General features: G+C 31.8%; 1 protein-coding gene across 1 annotated transcript in view; it reads left to right on the top strand.

The window, feature by feature from the left end:
* LOC143227846 (uncharacterized) overlaps positions 1-19,830 on the top strand; it is a 78,349-nt gene that overhangs the window by 37,272 nt on the left and 21,247 nt on the right. The window contains exons 6-16 of the mRNA XM_076459167.1: positions 623-798; positions 1,312-1,390; positions 1,805-1,911; positions 5,073-5,226; positions 6,017-6,134; positions 8,222-8,336; positions 9,882-9,919; positions 11,245-11,363; positions 13,001-13,110; positions 14,840-15,562; positions 16,400-16,674. Coding sequence (XP_076315282.1) covers positions 623-798; positions 1,312-1,390; positions 1,805-1,911; positions 5,073-5,226; positions 6,017-6,134; positions 8,222-8,336; positions 9,882-9,919; positions 11,245-11,363; positions 13,001-13,110; positions 14,840-15,562; positions 16,400-16,674 — 2,014 coding nt within the window. The remainder of the gene's footprint in view (positions 1-622; positions 799-1,311; positions 1,391-1,804; positions 1,912-5,072; positions 5,227-6,016; positions 6,135-8,221; positions 8,337-9,881; positions 9,920-11,244; positions 11,364-13,000; positions 13,111-14,839; positions 15,563-16,399; positions 16,675-19,830) is intronic.

A 19,830-nucleotide genomic window follows, 5' to 3' on the forward strand; every position in this document is an offset into this window, starting at 1 on the left:
GACAAGTTTAATCTTTGAAGGCGTGTTGGGCCTGGCATGGCCTAGCTCGTTAAGGCGTGCGCTTCGTAATCTGAGGGTCGCGGGTTCGAATCCCCGTCGCACCAAACATGCTCGCCCTTTCAGCCGTGGGGGCGTTATAATGTGACAGTCAATCCCACTATTTGTTGGTAAAAGAGTAGCCCAAGAGTTGGCAGTGGGTGGTGATGACTAGCTGCCTTCCCTCTAGTCTTACACTGCTAAATTAGGGACGGCTAGCACAGATAGCCCTCGAGTAGCTTTGTGCGAAATTTCAAAACAAACAAACAAACAAAGAAGGCGTGTTATCATAAATAAATATAAATAGTTTTATAATCATTGAAAAAAAACACTTGTGGTTTTGTATAAAATAAAGTGATTTACCTTTCATGCTGATATTCTGTGTTATTGTGGTATGAACGAGAGACAGAAGCTATTCATTTTACACACATTTATAAAGTGGACTTCCTAATTCCACTTATTTTCACATACTGATATAGTGTGTTGTTCTTATTAAGTATTCATTCTCAAGTTATTTGTTTTCTTGTTCCATGGCTTTGCACTTAGTTAAACTCAAAGTTAGGCTATTATGCTTCTTTCATTGCAGACAGTACAACAGTCTGAAGATGGGGTTTGAGATCTCAAACAAGAAACCACAGTACAAACCTTTCAGCTTCACTTTTCACCTGAAAGACTTGGTGAATGATGATACCAGTGTTGAGGAAAGCAATCACAGTAGTTGTTTGATAGCCACAATTGTTCCCATCTGCTCTGCATACAAAGGTGGGTATCTTATTTGATGTTTACATTATCATATTAGTTTTAACATTTTGAATTTAGTATATATATATATATTTCAAATTACCATGTGGTAATAATACATAGTATTGTGATATTAGAATGTGAGTCAAAGTTGGGAATTCTTCCCCATACTGAAAGATATTTCTGTGGTTGTGAAAGTATCGTTAATATGCTGTTGTTAATTACCAGAAATAATCACAGATTTTACAGAACCAACATTTTTTTGAAATTGAATTTTTAAAGTGAATTTTAACACTAGCTCCAAATAAAATTAACCTGTCTTTTGTAGCAGTTAATTTATAGAATTGTGAAGCATCATTCAAAACATATTTTTAACCAAAGAGAATGTTTCTTACACAAATCTTAAGCACAAACTGCATGACAGTGCTATTTATTAACTGAAGTATAATTTCTCTAAATTAGTGTTTCAACTGAAATGTGTAATTTGACAGTGTTTCTTTGTGTGTATATTAATCTTACAGTTATTCTTTACAGTACCAGAAGAGGTTCCTGCTATGACAACTTTCTCCACTCGCCACACTTCTTCTTGTCACTTCAGTTATATTGATGAGAGGTAAAAACCACATTTATTAACAGTGATTAGAAAGTTTGTCAATTTTAATGGGGGTGAGCAAATACAACTACTGTAATCATAGAATTACATTTACACCATTATTATTACTATATTTTTATGATGTAGCTGCCTTGTACATATTGCATTTTCATCTGTCTAGCATTTAAAACTATAATGTGTGGTTTGAATTTTTTGTTGCTATGAGCGTTATGTAATATATACACACCCTGTACCTATTTAATTATTTTTAAAACACTTTGAAAAGCAATTTTCTTGTAAATGTACACATCATACACAAATAGTTTATGATATTTACTGAAACAAAGAGTTGTTTCATTGGAAAAACTCTTTATTTTTATTTTGTGTTTTTAAAGTTTTGCTGAATGTATTCATTAAGCCTTTTCTTTTATATAGAGCTCTACCTTTTATTGGTTACCTTCCTCAGGATATTATTGGCAATTCCATTTTTGAATTTTACCATTCTCAAGATCTGTCACAGCTGAGAGATGTCTATGAATTAGGTTTGTGATGGTAGCTTGTATCTTTAACTATGAGAAACAAAGGAAGAGACTGGGAATTAGGTTTGTGACGGTAGCTTGTATCTTTAACTATGAGAAACAAAGGAAGAGACTGGGAATTAGGTTTGTGATGGTAGCTTGTATCTTTAACTATGAGAAACAAAGGAAGAGACTGGGAATTAGGTTTGTGACGGTAGCTTGTATCTTTAACTATGAGAAACAAAGGAAGAGACTGGGAATTAGGTTTGTGACGGTAGCTTGTATCTTTAACTATGAGAAACAAAGGAAGAGACTGGGAATTAGGTTTGTGATGGTAGCTTGTATCTTTAACTATGAGAAACTAAGGAAGAGACTGGGAATTAGGTTTGTGATGGTAGCTTGTATCTTTAACTATGAGAAACAAAGGAAGAGACTGGGAATTAGGTTTGTGATGGTAGCTTGTATCTTTAACTATGAGAAACAAAGGAAGAGACTGGGAATTAGGTTTGTGATGGTAGCTTGTATCTTTAACTATGAGAAACAAAGGAAGAGACTGGGAATTAGGTTTGTGATGGTAGCTTGTATCTTTAACTATGAGAAACAAAGGAAGAGACTGGGAATTAGGTTTGTGACGGTAGCTTGTATCTTTAACTATGAGAAACTAAGGAAGAGACTGGGAATTAGGTTTGTGATGGTAGCTTGTATCTTTAACTATGAGAAACAAAGGAAGAGACTGGGAATTAGGTTTGTGATGGTAGCTTGTATCTTTAACTATGAGAAACAAAGGAAGAGACTGGGAATTAGGTTTGTGATGGTAGCTTGTATCTTTAACTATGAGAAACAAAGGAAGAGACTGGGAATTAGGTTTGTGACGGTAGCTTGTATCTTTAACTATGAGAAACAAAGGAAGAGACTGGGAATTAGGTTTGTGATGGTAGCTTGTATCTTTAACTATGAGAAACTAAGGAAGAGACTGGGAATTAGGTTTGTGATGGTAGCTTGTATCTTTAACTATGAGAAACAAAGGAAGAGACTGGGAATTAGGTTTGTGATGGTAGCTTGTATCTTTAACTATGAGAAACAAAGGAAGAGACTGGGAATTAGGTTTGTGATGGTAGCTTGTATCTTTAACTATGAGAAACAAAGGAAGAGACTGGGAATTAGGTTTGTGATGGTAGCTTGTATCTTTAACTATGAGAAACAAAGGAAGAGACTGGGAATTAGGTTTGTGATGGTAGCTTGTATCTTTAACTATGAGAAACAAAGGAAGAGACTGGGAATTAGGTTTGTGATGGTAGCTTGTATCTTTAACTATGAGAAACAAAGGAAGAGACTGGGAATTAGGTTTGTGATGGTAGCTTGTATCTTTAACTATGAGAAACAAAGGAAGAGACTGGGAATTAGGTTTGTGACGGTAGCTTGTATCTTTAACTATGAGAAACAAAGGAAGAGACTGGGAATTAGGTTTGTGATGGTAGCTTGTATCTTTAACTATGAGAAACTAAGGAAGAGACTGGGAATTAGGTTTGTGATGGTAGCTTGTATCTTTAACTATGAGAAACAAAGGAAGAGACTGGGAATTAGGTTTGTGATGGTAGCTTGTATCTTTAACTATGAGAAACAAAGGAAGAGACTGGGAATTAGGTTTGTGATGGTAGCTTGTATCTTTAACTATGAGAAACAAAGGAAGAGACTGGGAATTAGGTTTGTGATGGTAGCTTGTATCTTTAACTATGAGAAACAAAGGAAGAGACTGGGAATTAGGTTTGTGATGGTAGCTTGTATCTTTAACTATGAGAAACAAAGGAAGAGACTGGGAATTAGGTTTGTGACGGTAGCTTGTATCTTTAACTATGAGAAACAAAGGAAGAGACTGGGAATTAGGTTTGTGATGGTAGCTTGTATCTTTAACTATGAGAAACTAAGGAAGAGACTGGGAATTAGGTTTGTGATGGTAGCTTGTATCTTTAACTATGAGAAACAAAGGAAGAGACTGGGAATTAGGTTTGTGATGGTAGCTTGTATCTTTAACTATGAGAAACAAAGGAAGAGACTGGGAATTAGGTTTGTGATGGTAGCTTGTATCTTTAACTATGAGAAACAAAGGAAGAGACTGGGAATTAGGTTTGTGATGGTAGCTTGTATCTTTAACTATGAGAAACAAAGGAAGAGACTGGGAATTAGGTTTGTGATGGTAGCTTGTATCTTTAACTATGAGAAACAAAGGAAGAGACTGGGAATTAGGTTTGTGATGGTAGCTTGTATCTTTAACTATGAGAAACAAAGGAAGAGACTGGGAATTAGGTTTGTGATGGTAGCTTGTATCTTTAACTATGAGAAACAAAGGAAGAGACTGGTTTACTATAATTATACTCCGGTAACTTACAGACTAAAATATACAAAGAGATGTAACATACAAACTTTAGACAAATAGATACAGTTAGTTTCATCTCATTAAAGTAATCTTAGTACAAAAGATTACATACGTTTATGTGATATGTCTCATCTTGCCAGGGTAATGTGACTACATAAATGCCATCTCATCAGGGTAATTTTTTCATAATTTTACAAGTGATGCCGTGTCAGAGTATGTTACTTCATAATTTTACTAAATGAAATGTGGTGTAACAAATAATAGCCATATTTTACACATTACTTTATAAATTAAATTAATAACTCTAATGCATATTAACATATTTTATGTAGTTTCGCAGTTTTTAATTTTGTAATATTATTTGTTTTGCTTCCTACTTATTATTTTCTGTTGAAAAAGTACCACATAATGTCCATTTCTATTTATCTCTTTTGCATGATAAAGTTTCATTTGATAATTTTTTAAAAGTCTCACATGCATAATAGTATTACCATAATTATGGGCATGCATCATATGTCTTTGTTTTCAAAGTGTTATTACTCTTAACTGGGTTTTTACTGGCACATTAGACAAAATTATTAATTTCTGTAGTGTTTTGAGTTGATTTTAATTCATCATACAGAAATGTAATTCAACATATAATCACTAAAGTGTTATTAATTTGTTTATATGCAACTACTTATGTTCTTTATTTTGTAATTACATACCTTATATTTTATTGTTTTTTACACTTTGCAAAACAATGGAAATTTAATATATAAATATAATTGTAATATTAAAGAGTAACATTATTTATTTTGTATTACCTCAGTGATAAAAGAACAAGGACATTCATTCTGGAGTAAGCCATATCGTTTCCGAGTCCTCAATGGTTGTTTTATTATCCTGGAGACAGAATGGTCCTGTTTTATCAATCCCTGGTCCCGAAAACTTGAGTTTGTTATTGCTAATCATCGAGTTCTGAAGTAATTATCACTTACTTTTTCTTCCTTGTACCTCAACAATTTGTTTATACTGAGGTTACTATATTGAGTGTCTACCACCTGTTACTTTATTCCACACTATTGACTTTTTAACATGTTGGTGGACAAAAAACATTAATTGATAAAACATTAAAATTTATTTTTATTTTTAAATAGGTCTAGAAGATTTCCTTGTCCCCCTTTCACTTTTTTATTTCTTCTGCTTTTGTTAGGGAAGAATGTTTATTTGAGTAGACAATAAAATGATTTATACTCATTAAACTTATGAGTACATTAGAGAGATCCTTTGAATGTGCAAGTCCATTTTTACCATTACAAAAAAACGTGTAAGCTCATAACTTGATGTAAATTTAAGAAAATAAGATAGGTAGTTTTGATTCAAGTTAGTGTTGTTGAACCAAGGGTTGTCAAAATATGACTAAAACTCAGTTTGGTATTAATATAGTGTTATTGTAAATATACAAAGAGTATTACCCAAATGCAAAAGATGTTTTATGGTTATAAATTAACATGTCAGTTATAAGTATAATAGCATATGGTACTCGACAAGTTGTTTCTTTTTTAGTATAACATTTGACCATAAAATAGATTTATTTGAAAATGGATAAAATGCAGTATAAGTAAGATATTGCTGGGTGTGAAGTTAAATGAAATCTTAACTTAAATGTGAGTGAAAATGTTTTATGTACTTTTTAGTACAAGGAGTTGGTTTGAGCATAATGTTAACAAAGGGACATAATATATAGTAAATATTTGTTTTTATTCTCTTCAGAGGTCCTGAAGATCCTGACGTATTTGGGGAAACTTTTCGAGAGGAAGTAGCATCTTCAGAAGATGGAATGAAAGAGAGTCAGAAGATTCAAGATGAAATAAGACATATTCTTTCTCAGGTATAATTTTATGGCAGTTTCTTTTAAAAGTTTTATTTGTGTTTAGATGTAGTTTTTGTGTCTACTTTAGATTCCTTATAACTGTAATTTATTCATGTTCCTTCTTCAGAAATTAGCAGTAATCTCATAATGACCTTCAACTGAATGAACAGCTGATTTTACAAACATTGGAAAAAAAATAGTTAATTATTATATTTCTCCAGAACTCAAGTTTAGAAAGATTTACTACTGAAGTCCAATTGTATGCTGTTTTAACATTAATTATATGCTCAATGAAAGAAGGTACCATATGATCAGCAGTTCAAATTAATTCATTCACTTTTTGAAAAAAATATACTCATTAATTTAAACTTGTGAAAATAGAACTTCTGTGATGTCCAGTATTGATTATTAAATTTCAAGTTTTTTTGTGACACCATCATTTTTAACAAACTTGGTTTTCATTATTTATTATGAATTCGTAGATTTAATTCTGCTTGTGGCAAGTTTTGGACTCTTTGTAGTGATGATTTTGTTTTCAAAACTATTATGTGAAAGAAGCTTATAGAATAAGATTGTTGTGTTGATTTCTTTCTGTTATAAATACTTATTAGCTTTATTACCAAATAAGCATAGTGAAAGTTTTCTCCAGGACAGTCTAACGATCCTAAAGGTAGAGAGACAACTCTTTAAGTTGACATTTTTGGAAGCATTGGTCTGCCGTTATGCAGCATTATGTAAGCTTTCATAAATCCTTTATTTTGTTTAATATTCTCTTATATTTACAGCTATTAAAAATAAAATAAGGAGTTGCATCTCATCCTTAGTTACCTGAATACTCTTTAATTTTATAATACCACTCTGTTATTCCTATACTCAAACAATAATACCACTCTGTTATTCCTATACTCAAACAAGTCCTGACTCTGATAAAAGTCATCTACTTGAGTAAAGATGTGGTTGCAAAAAATTCATATCAACTGAATAATGATGATAAAATCTTTCCACTTTAATGATTTGTTGTGTAAAACAGAAATATAAATGTTGAGTGGAAATACTAAATATATCACTCTCCCTTAGTGTGTATTTCATGTATCCAAACAACTTGATAAATTTCTAGACTTTAGTTTGAAATATATTAAATGTGCCAAATTTAGCCTACAGTGCTATTTTTATATAGCTATCTATTGTTTCCAGGGACAGTCGTATTCTACTTGACCATTTATGTAAAAGACAGAATTGTGATTTTCACATAGAGCAGAAATAGAGATACTTCAGAGTTCTTGTGATTAAGTTTTCTGATTGATCAGAAATAAAAATGACTGAATTCTAAATGTAGTTTCTGTTAGGCTTACAGCAGATTCCCTTCTGTCTTCATATTAAGACTTAGAACAGATTTGGTTCTCCTAAAATAAGTAGTTAATAGTTAATGTAGTTAAAGTAAGTCTCATCTCAGTTTTTAACCTTCTATCCGTTAACTTTAGGCCCAGCATGGGCACATGGTTAGAGCACTCGATTTGCAATCTCAGGGTAGTGGGTATGATTCCCCACTTCACCAAACATGCTTGCTTTTTCAGCTGTGGGCTCATTATAATGTGATGGTCAATCCAACTAGTTGGTAAAAGAGTAACCAAATAGTTGGCAGTGGATGGTAATGACTAGCTACCTTTTCTCTAGTCTTTCACTACTAAATTAGGATTGACTAGCATATTATTAGCCCTTGTGTAGCTTTGCACAGAATTAAAAAAACAAAGAAACTCGCGTGTTTGTGTTATCTTTCCTAACTTTTGAATAAAGTTTATCTTACTTTTCATGTAAATGTATCACAGTGCAGTAGTCCATTCCAACTCTATGAATCACTACATCCATCCTTTAATATACTTAGTCCTCAAACCTCTAGTTGCTGTAGTGATCTGATAATTGTTCTTGATTTATACTTTAATTAATTGCCACAAAAGCACATTAATAAACTTCTTTGAAAGTTAGAAAAATTTCATACCTTTTTATAAGACCATATTACATCAATTAATTTGTAAGTTAGTTTTAGTAGTTCTTATCTAAGGAAAACCTATAAAATGTATGTTTTTCTTTGTTTGTTATTATGATAGACTGTGAAGAGTTATCTTGATTACTCCAGTAAAAGTTATGGAAGGAAAAGAAGACAGTCATTGGCATCTCTTGTCACAGGACTTGTAGATGGAATGGAAAAAACAAAGACAGAAGGTGTGTGTGTGTGTGTATGTGGTAATATTATTATTTTTGTCTCTCTTTAAAGCAGTAACAGAACCAATGATTTCGTACATGCCAAGACACACACTGTTTCAACTAAGTTAAAGAGATAATTCACTAATAATGCACATTGTAACAATTCAAATTATCACATTTTCTTTCACAAACAAAGGCCAGCAGCTCTGATACAGTATTTCAAGGTCATGGGGTGACAACTAGTTAAGTGCCAATTTTTTGTGGTAATTTGACGTTTTTATTTACTTGACTGAGGTTCAAATCTCTCCCCCACATCAGGCATATACTCTACACAAAGAAGTGCATGTAGTTTATGGCAAAGTAACTAAAAATTAGAAACTTATTAATCTTACTTTTACATCGTGTACCTTGAAATGACTGATACAGGTGCCAAGTTAAAGTAAAACTGTCTGAGAAATTGTATATCAAAACAACGTTCGAGTGGTTTGAGAAATACATCTCACAGTACTGAAACCATATTGCTATTGGTCCTTTGACAGTTGCTTGTTTTTAACTCGAAACTTATACCATGAGTAATCTTCTTGAGAACATAATTACCTATAGGTAGAAACATAACACGAGACTTACATGATTAGCCATTGTAAACTATTTTGTTTTTGGTAAATAAACATTTTAATTTGGAATACAATTCCTCTACATTTTGCACATGCCACAACTTGCTCCATATAAAGCTAATTTAAAACAAAGAAAAGAAAGAACACATCAAAACTTAGCACTGATTGTATAAAAACTATAAAGCATTTTTTTAATTATATTCTTCATCAAGGGCACTCACAGAAATATTTCTAAGGGGACCAAAACATGTATGTGTAGAATTATCTCTTACTACAGTGTAATTCGAAATACTAAAAGAATATGTGTTTTATGTGCTTAAGTGCAAACAAAAATTTACAATTTTAATAAAAATTACTGAAAATATTTAATTTCACTGTGGTGTAAAATTTACATTATATGATACTTACAGTTTTTTGTGAAATTTAAAGGAGGTAAATGGCTTCTCTTGGCCCCTTCCTCCAAGAGCTCATCTGTTATCTGTTCTTGATAAAACATTTTATAGTTTGTTTGTTGTTAAGAGCAATGCTTTGTAATTCGCTGTCTATGATTAGCTCCCCATAGATATGAAAACCTTCTTTTAGTGCTGTACGTCCAAGCCAAGGACTTGTCTATGAACCACTTTGAAATAATAATTCAGACCACGTTAGTAGCTGTATAATTCTGTGTTGTTAGAGGATAATGTTCGTATTTTAATGTTTTTAAGTGGTATTAGTTTTTAAAATATTCTGTGAATAAAGAAAAAAAGAAATTTTTACAATGACTTAAATAAATTTTTATTTTGCCCAATAAACAAACACTTACAGAGCATAGTAATTACTATATCCAATGTTAAAAGATAATTTTCACTGAAAAGGCTTTGACAAAACATCATTACTGTTAAAGTTGATTGCAAGAGTAATGTTTTGGTATGTCAGTGTTACGTTTCTTAAACGTATTTAAATGTTTTAGAGGAAAAGAAAGATCCAAGGGAAGACTGCAGTTGTTCAGTAAGTTTCAAAAATTAAGTTTTTTTTCGTATCTAATAAAGTGACAAACTTGATACTTTTCTACACATAAGGTAAGCAATTTTGGTTGAAGAGATTAGATGACACTTCAATCTTAAACAAACTTGAGGTCAGAACCTACAAGTTAGGATACGTTATCCTTCTAACAAACTCATGAGTGAAGCTAACTACTGATGCATTTTTGTAAAATCAGGATAGTAGTACTTTTATTCAGTTTTTTATTTAGTCCAGACATAAATACAGTTCTAATAGTTTAGCTGTTTAGATGGTCTCCAAGTAATCATTTTAGATTCTCATAGCAAATAGTTCAAACAAATCTTATAGAATAATATATGGTCAGCTGATTCATATTCAACTTAATTCACACAACAACCAACGATGGTAGCTGGTTATTTAGTCTAAAGAACCAGGTTACATATTTTAGTACTAACTGTATGATATTTCCATCATTTTTTGTTACATCATTATCAGTGTTTATTTTAACAACAGCAAAAAAAGGTTAATCACGTTATGTGTAATTAATCTTATTAGTTGTATATAATTTATCCACAGCAACTGTTTAAGTGTTGCTGAAAAAAAAAACTGTAACAGATGTTTAAAAAGTATATTCATCCATTTTGCAGGAAAATACAAGCAACTGCAACAAATGTGAACAAATTATAGCCTTGTATTTTGAGAGGAAATTCCTAACTTTATGTTTAATTCATTTTAGTAAACTAGTGTTTTAATAATGAATGTATGTCTTTAGCTTTAGAGAAAGAAAGAGCTTAGCACAACAACATATTAACTGATAGTTTTAAATGCTTATGTGTAATAATGTGTTTTCACTTACTTTAGAGAGCAAAGTTTTAACAACCACACTCATTACAAAATCAAAGATATTATTTCAGACAGTTCTCATTTGTGCTATATTTCAAGTTTTGGAACTCTGATGTAGTTAGTAGTATTTTTCCACATTTGAAACTAGAGAAGTTTAGTACTTTTATGGTATGAATATTTTGATAATTGAATAGATGAAACTGATAACGAAGTTCTGTTTTAGTTGTTGGTGATACTGGCTCTGAAATTCTAAAATTTTATTTTTCCAAAGTGCAAACTGACTGTAAGACTATTACAAACATGAGGCAATATTAGGTTATGAAAAATATGTAATTAAAATATAGAGTCTTTTTTTTTTTTAAAGTGGTATACTGTTTATTGTAATGTAGTGTTAGCTTTAATAACTGATAGTACACAGTTGGAGTTTGATGGTTAACAATAGATACTTCATACTTTGTAATAACAACAAGTTCATTCTTCCATCCAAGGATCATGGGTATGTGGTAATGGGTGAAGTGTCTCCCCATCAAGAAACAAATGAATCTGACCCTTCTACTGAAACCCCTCCATCTGTAGAGGACAACTGGTTTGAAGAAAACATTGAAAGGTAATAATACTACTGGCTTTTGGTCATGACGATGGTTTATTATTATGTCAATGTTTTATTGTCTTTTAGTCATGATGGTGAACCTGTGTTTATATAGGATTTCAAAAAATATGTAGCACTGATCAGCAAGTGTTGTAACTTTCATTTCTAAGTCTTACTATTTTACTGAACTTTCTAGGTAATTATTATATTTTCTTTATGGTTTTACAGAAGACCTAATATTATCTGTTACTTTCTGTAGCCAGTGCTACGTGTTTTGTTAAGCACCAGAAGCTAGTTAAAGAGTTATAGTGTTAGACACATTGCAAAATGAGCTTAGTATCTTTTTTTTTGTATTATACTTAAAACTGTTACACTTTTATAGACAATTCAGGTATACTTTGTTTCAGAAGATACAAAATAATTGGTTATCAGTTGTACTACAGGATAATTATTTCTATTAATTTGATACAGTTTAAAGAAATGTGCTATCGTAATTTTTTTTTACAAATTTAACTTTCTTTTAACATTAGTTGGCAGGAGTGTCTGAATAAGTTTTCGTTGGTCAAATGATATATTAGAGTTGAGGAAAATTAAGCATGTTATACTAGATTATGTTTTTCAAGCCAAACAATTAGTCTTCCTGTGCTTCCTGAGTAAGGTACACTATATTATTTGTTTATTGTTTCTTTGATTAACAGTGCTGGTTGTACTATTTAATATATTAAATATCCTTACTTTTTATTATAATAATTTTATTACTATGATTGTTTTGCATTCTTAGCTTAATATATGTATCTAAGATTAACCTAAATTTCCTAAGCTGACCAAACTTTGTGCATTGTTAATGAGATTACAACTGAAAATATTGTTAACAGTTAAGTTACTTAACTGTTGAAACAGTACAAATCTTTATAAGAAATGTAAATTAACTATAATGAATGTCAAGTTAATTTTAATTTTCACTGTAAGTATTCTAATTGGAAGCTAATATTAAATACGAATTTATTTTACCGAATTATTCAGATCACCTACTGAACATATTAACCACCAAGACCAACGAATCACTACTTGTCAGTAAGAGCAATCAAAGAGAAATATGAACATTTTTCATGATAACATGATATATTTTGATTATGTTACTAAGTAACCAACTCACTCCAGCATGGTGAAGAATTAAACTCATGGTTAAACTGATATACATTTACTTCTCAGTGTCAGATTTAATGCTGTACAACCAAAATACTTTAAATTTGAATGTCAGTACACTTGTTTGACTAGAAATAAAAAGTATTCACTCTGAAGTATTTAACAGTAAATGATAGTGATCGAGAATTTTTGTTTACAATTATAGGTAATCTAAAACTGTCTTTGAGATCCAGCAAGTGATCTATAATGACATATTACTTACCTGTAAATTTGATGCTTGTCATGCAAATGTTCTAAGCTACTTATATCCAACAATGATGTACAATGACATATCTATTACTTATGGATTCTTTGCTAGTCAATTAGATGATCAAAGCTACTTAAATCTGACAAATGATCTATAATGACATATAAATTACCTGTGGATTCTTTGCTAGTCATGTAGATGAACTAGACTACCTTTGAAATCCAAAAGTAATGAACTGTAATTACCTATTACTTATCTATAGATTCTTTGCTAGTCAACCAAAAACCTACTCTGATGGATCAGGAGAAAGTAAAGGTGAAGAAAAACAGACATCTGGTAGAACCACTGACGAAGAAAATGGAAAGAACTATGGTCAGTTTCAAGTTGGAATCTGTTGTGTTAAACACGGTCGTTTGAATTTAATTATATCAAATATTTAAATTATAAATTGGATGTCATCACGTTGATACAGTAAGTAGTGGGTTCCATGCCTATAAAATAAGCACAAATAAGGTTCAGTATTATTTTTTAAAACTTTAGATACAAATCTTTGTACATGTTATATTGTTCAATGTTTTTCAATTTTTTTGTGCCATTTTATTTTAATGATTTGAAATGAAGAATACTGTTAAAATATATAGTTAACAAGTATGATAAACATTGAAATTCTGAACAATCTAAAGCATGAATAGTGTTTACAGTATATGTAAACAATACCACTCGTTACAACCCTCTTAATACACGTAGGCCAGTGTGTGAAAGTCAAAACTTTTTATATTTATTCAAAATTTAGTTAAATTACGCTCTCCTAATAAATCCTGTTTTTCCAAAACTGTTAATAATTTTCTCTAACAGTTGCTGCTAGATTGTTTATAACCAATGTGAAGAAAATATTTTAAATTTGCTGAATTTTTGACAAGACTAGCTCATTGTAATTCACACTGACCATCCCAAAAAATTATTTTAAACCACTTTTACCTTAATTAGAAAGTCAGTTAAATAATAATAATTATAGAACATTATATTCATTGGGCCTACTTACTTTTCTAAATTAAATTTGTGTGATAAATAAACATTCAGTAAAGTACTAAATACAACCTTCAAAATTAAGATTAACCTTTTTTTCTGTTGAAGTCTCAAAAATAAATACTAAATTTATTGTTATAAACTAACTAAAATATGAAAAAAAACATAAAAGCTGCTTTTTTTTTAGAAATGCATGCAAACTCCTTGTGTATGGTGTAATTTAGAATTTGTTTATATTATAACTTGCAATATACTTTTAGTGGGTAATTTATTAGATTCTGTTGTTCTAGTTTAGCAGTTAGACATGGTTTAAATAGTCATAACACAATAAAATTAAATGAAAGCAATTGTAAAAAAGTTAGAAACTGAATATTTTAAGTGATTATAACTGTCTGTAATAATAAGCAGTTATTCTAGAAAGAAAAAAAGTGATTTATATCTATTTTATGTTTTTATATGGTGGCTACAAGGTTGACCAAATGAACTGAGCCCATGTACACCATTAGGGTAGAGGCAATAACAGATAAAACAAGAAGCTTTAGTAAAAAATAAAATAAACTGATATTTATTTAGGAAATTTTAGAGGATATGTAAATGAAATATGAAAATTTAATAAATATAAACGTATTTCTATTCTTAACATGAAAATATCTTTTACCCAGACTGGGTAGAATCTGAGTCAAACCAACTAAAGTAAATTTAGACAACTCTTTAGTTGGAATACTTTATTTAAAAAATCTGCTTTCTTTGTGTACAACAGACTAAATGTCTCGTCATGTGTTTTAGAGATACACTTAGTAAATTCAGAGTCATAATGCTACTTTATATACTTTAAGAGTTATTTAAGGCCAGTAAAAATGACCAAGGCTCTATGACGAAGGTTAAACATGTTCTTAATAACCAGAAATTAAGTACATGACATGAAGATATTATTGTCTGTCCTAATAAGACCTAAGTAGCATCATGAGACTTTGAAAGAAATGTATTTTTGTTGGGTATATAAAGTTCAATCAGTTTAACCAAGAATACTTTACATGTATTTTATTTTGTGAATGCTGTACCTTTTCTGTATTAGGTTCATCTGAAAATCAAAGTAAGTCTTCAGTTTCGCACAAGTCAACAGCTGGGTATGGAATTACAGATTATGAAAGCAGTTCTTCTTCTAAACGGAAAATGTCATCCATTATCACAAGAGACTCTGGTCTTGGAACTCTCTCTTCTGTACAGAGCAACACGGAGCAAAAGATGGACAATAGTTTTGAAGAGTCTGAAAGAAAGGAGGTCACGCCCCCAAGAAAAGAACAAAAGACTTCCAACCAGTGCAGGTACCTCACGGCTCATGCTCTGTCTCAGCACAATCGAAGGGGTCATAAATTCCTCAAGCAGCGTAAAGATAGACATGTTGCTAGTGCTAATTCAGCAGCTCGTAAAGAGGCATGCAGGCCAAAAGAGAACAGCAAACTGTTTTCCAAACCAAAGTACTTGAAGACAACACGTCACCAGAAGTCTGAAGTTAAGGCCGTCATGAACACCTGCACTCAAACTGATCAGATGCTGAACAACATGATGCCTGTTGCATTTAATCTGAACCCTCCTTTTTCATTAACTTCACTGTCTTCTGTTTCTCAAAATACACTGATTACAACAACAGCCAGTACCAGTTCAACATCTGTCACATCCAGTTCTGCCATTCCACCTGTTTATGCATCGACACCAGCTAACATGAGTCATCCCTTTACCCCATACTTTTCTCAACCGGGTTCTTCAAATGGAATGTCTAGCCCTTTCTATTTTCCAGGTAAGGGTATGTGAGGTTAATGAGAGAGTAGATTTTAACCTATGTACAACTATTGCAAATGTATCTTTGTTTATTACGTTATGTGACTGATATAAATGTTTATAAGTAGACCAAGGTTTGGCAAGACAACAGTAATGAATGTGATATTTAAATTGTTAAGTATGGTTTATTTGTTTTTGAATTTTGCGCAAAGCTACTCGAGGGCTATCTGTGCTGTGTTAAGTATGAAAGGTCTGTTTGTGGACACCTAGCAGAATTGTCATAATATACTTGAAAGCATAGTGAACTATATTGAGTTTCTTTAACTCTGACCTTTCAATTTTGGAGGGTAAAATTATGAAAACAGTATGTAGGAAAAAAATGAACCTAGTTTGTTCTTGCAGATACAATTATAGTAAAGCCCTAAATATATTACTGGGTATCTGAAATGAAGAAATACTTAGATAAGGAAGTTCTAATGATATAGAGAGTTAGAAATTTGTGAAATACTTACTGTTTTGATATTTTTATATGGTGATACAATTTGTGATTGAATGTGACATGATTGGCAAATTGTTTTTTCGGTTATAATAACTACTTAATTCTAGTGCATGTGAAAGGAACTCACAAAATATTATAACTAATCTATATTTTAAGGGCCTCGTATTATTCCTCTACATGCTATATTATGCCAGATGTCTCAAATGTTTTACAGTCCCTTGTTAGTGGGGAAAAGGTATGCAACAGAAACAATGCAAGTGGGTTAATTCAAAAAGAAAGTGTAATACTTTGTAATTGGTTCAAATTAAAGATGAGTTTATTGTACTTTGCTTAATGAAAATTTTTGTTTGTTTTTAGCAATGATCTGTTTCAATGCATTTCCTTGTTATGCGCCTCAACCATCTCAGTCCACATCAGTGTGGCCATTTACACCAACATCTACTGTAAATACCAAAACATCAGTTGGTGATGGTGATAAGATAGTATCTCCAGAAAATATCCAACGACTTACTCCATCTGTAGTCACAGAGGGCATTGCTGTCAATAGCCAGTATAGTGAAACTGCTGGGGAAAAGTTAGCAGGGACACTGTTAAATGTAGACCTAAAGTTTGAACTATCACACAAGAGACAGGTATGTTTCTTTCATCTTTTACATACATCCCTCTTCAGGAACAAACATGAGATTAATTAGAGTTTGTCTTTAAACACAAAAGCACCTTTATTTGTTGCAGGGTAAAGCAGTTTCAGTGAAAACAGACAAGAACAGTAATAATTTTCAATCTTACAAACTAATTTTAGCATACTATGGGTTTACACATAATAACAGTAAGAATTTAAACTTTTGAATAATCCCTCACAGTCAACAATCTCATGCAGGTTGTTCTAGTCTCATAAAGACATAAAGGTAACAGAAAAACTGTGGACAAGTATTTTGATATTTTACTTTCAAATATTTGGCTTGAAGTAATATTGTGTATGAAAAACAATATAATAGTATAATGCCCCATGATTTAACTCAGTTGATAACACTGTGTAACAAAATTTTTACTTTTTCTTGTTTCTGGGCATAAAGTGTTATTTCACAATTGCTTATGCCTAAAGTAAATGGAAAAGACCAATTTTTCTCTTCAAACTTTGCTTTTGTGACCTGGGTAATGAAATTTTCAAATTTACCCATTTTCTAGAACATTCCATGTAGATTCAGTGTTGAGTAGCTGATAGAAAATTTTCTTGAACTTACAAGAATTTTCAAGAACTTTCCATAGTAATATATATACAGAGGCTCACCACTCGCAACTTCAGTTTAGTTCTAGCTGCATAAGTGAACACATGATGTCATCTCTGATAAAATCAGATAGGTCTAAGAAGCTGCAAGCATTCTCCAGACGCATTATGCTATGTATGTGGCCAATTTATCAAGACAAGAGTGAAAAGGTAGCCTGTGAAAGCATCTGCTAAAATGTGTGAAGCCTACAAGGTATATTTCGGCATGTTTGTCGGGGATCAAGACAAATCCTGGGCACCTGATTTTACCTGTGAACACTGAAAAACAACTCTAGAAGGTAAGACGGTCAATTTTTACTTGCTTGAATAGTAAAATTTTATATTATACAAATTTTAAAATTTAAATACAATAGGAATACAACAGCATCCAGACTTTGCTAGAAGCCTTGAAGTATGACAAGTATGGCTGGGAGGTTATTGGAGACTTCAAAATGGTGGCATTCCTGATGGGTCTCCAAGGAGGCTTTACCAAGTTTCCCTGTTATCTTTGCCTTTGGGACAGCAGAGACATTGCAGCACACTACAACATGAAGCTCTGGCCACAATGGACTGAGTTCTCTTCAGGGAGGCACAATGACAAGTGTGAGCTACTAGTGGACCTCCAGAAGATGTTGTTCCCACCACTGCACATAAAATTGGGTCTTATGAAACAATTTGTCACAGCTCTTGATAAGGAGTCTGTAGGCTTCAAGTACCTTCAAGACTTCTTCCCTAAGCTGCCTAAGGCAAAGGGCAAAGCTGGTGTCTTCGTTGGACCACAAATAAAGAAGATCCTAGAGTGCACAGAATTCCCCAAGAAGCTAAGTAGGAAGGAAAAAAAAAAGCTTGGAACAGTTTTGTTGCATGGTTCAGGACTTCTTAAACAATCACAAGGCCAAAAATTATGTGGAACTGGTTGAGGCTCTGAAGAACTATGGCAAAATAGGCTGCAGGATGTCCTGAAAGTCCATACCCTTGATGCTCATCTTGATAAATTCAAGAACATAGATGTATACTCAAAGGAGCAAGGCGAGTGCATCCACCAAGATATACTGGACTTTGAAAGCCGCTACCAAGGAGCAAATAATGAGAACATGATGAGAGACTATATTTGGGGACTGATACGTGAAAATGATTTACACTGCAGTCGCAAATCTCGGAAAACTAATCACTTCTAAACATTTTTGTTTATTTTGAATAACTTTAGAATAAATACATATAAATCTTGGTTCATATGTTGTTTTAGTCAGACCTTATGTTAATGAAAATGAGCAAATTTGCCCGTTTTACATAGAAAATAGGTTAATTTCTAACTTTCATTATCCATATCTCAAAAGCAAAGTTTGAAGGGAATAATGGCCATTTTCTGTACTTTTACAACATAATCAATTGAGAAATAGCACATACTATCCAGGAACAAAATTTGTGTTGCATAGTGTAATCAGATACAAAATATACTTAATAATAAAACAGAAATAACATCAGTAATTAGACAAAAACTATAAGCCCACCAGTGTACAACACTATAAATCAGGTTTCAATACCCATGGTAGGCAGAGCATAGCTCATCCTATAGCCATCTACTTAACTACATACAAGCAAACACAGACTGTAAAGATATTTCATCATTTAATAAGATTTTGTCACGATTGATTTAAACCATTGACCTAATCAAAGTAGTTCAGTAACAAATCAAATCAAAACCAGTTATTGTTCCTTAAACATGCCCTCTCATACACAGAATTCAACTTCCAAGTTCTAATTTAACATTTGTTTATATATATAAACAGCAGAACAGCAGTAATTTGTATCAACAGAAGAACACAGAATATTTCCTGTTTCTTCCTCCCACATAACTGATATAAATGTTGTTTGTATAAACAGTTGAACACAGAATATTTCTTGTTTCTTCCTCCCACATATCTGATATAAATGTTGTTTGTAAAAACAGTTGAACACAGAATATTTCTTGTTTCTTCCTCCCACATATCTAAAAGAACTATTATATGTATGAACAGAAGACCACAGAATATTTCTTGTTTGTTCCTTCCAGATATTTGATATAACTGTTATTTGTATAAACAGTAAAACACAGAATAATTTTTGTTTTTTCGTCCCACATATCTGAAAAAACTGTTATTAGTATAAACAGTAAAACACAGAATATTTCTTGTTTCTTCCTCCCACATATCTGACTATTATTTCTATAAACAGCGTAACACAGAATATTTCTTGTTTCTTCCTCCTACATATCTGATATAACTGTTATTTGTATAAACACCAGAACACAGAATATTTCCTATTTCATCCTCCCACATATCTGTTATTTGTATAAACAGCAGAACACAGAATATTTCTTGTTTCTTCCTCCCACATATTGGATATAACTGTTATTTGTATAAACAGCAGGACACAGAATATTTCTTGTTTCTTCATCCCACATATCTGATATAACTGTTATTTGTATAAACACCAGAACACAGAATATTTCTTGTTTCATCCTCCCACATATCTGTTATTTGTA

Source organism: Tachypleus tridentatus, chromosome 10 (assembly GCF_004210375.1).
Source record: "Tachypleus tridentatus isolate NWPU-2018 chromosome 10, ASM421037v1, whole genome shotgun sequence".
In the NCBI taxonomy this organism is placed as follows: domain Eukaryota; kingdom Metazoa; phylum Arthropoda; class Merostomata; order Xiphosura; family Limulidae; genus Tachypleus; species Tachypleus tridentatus.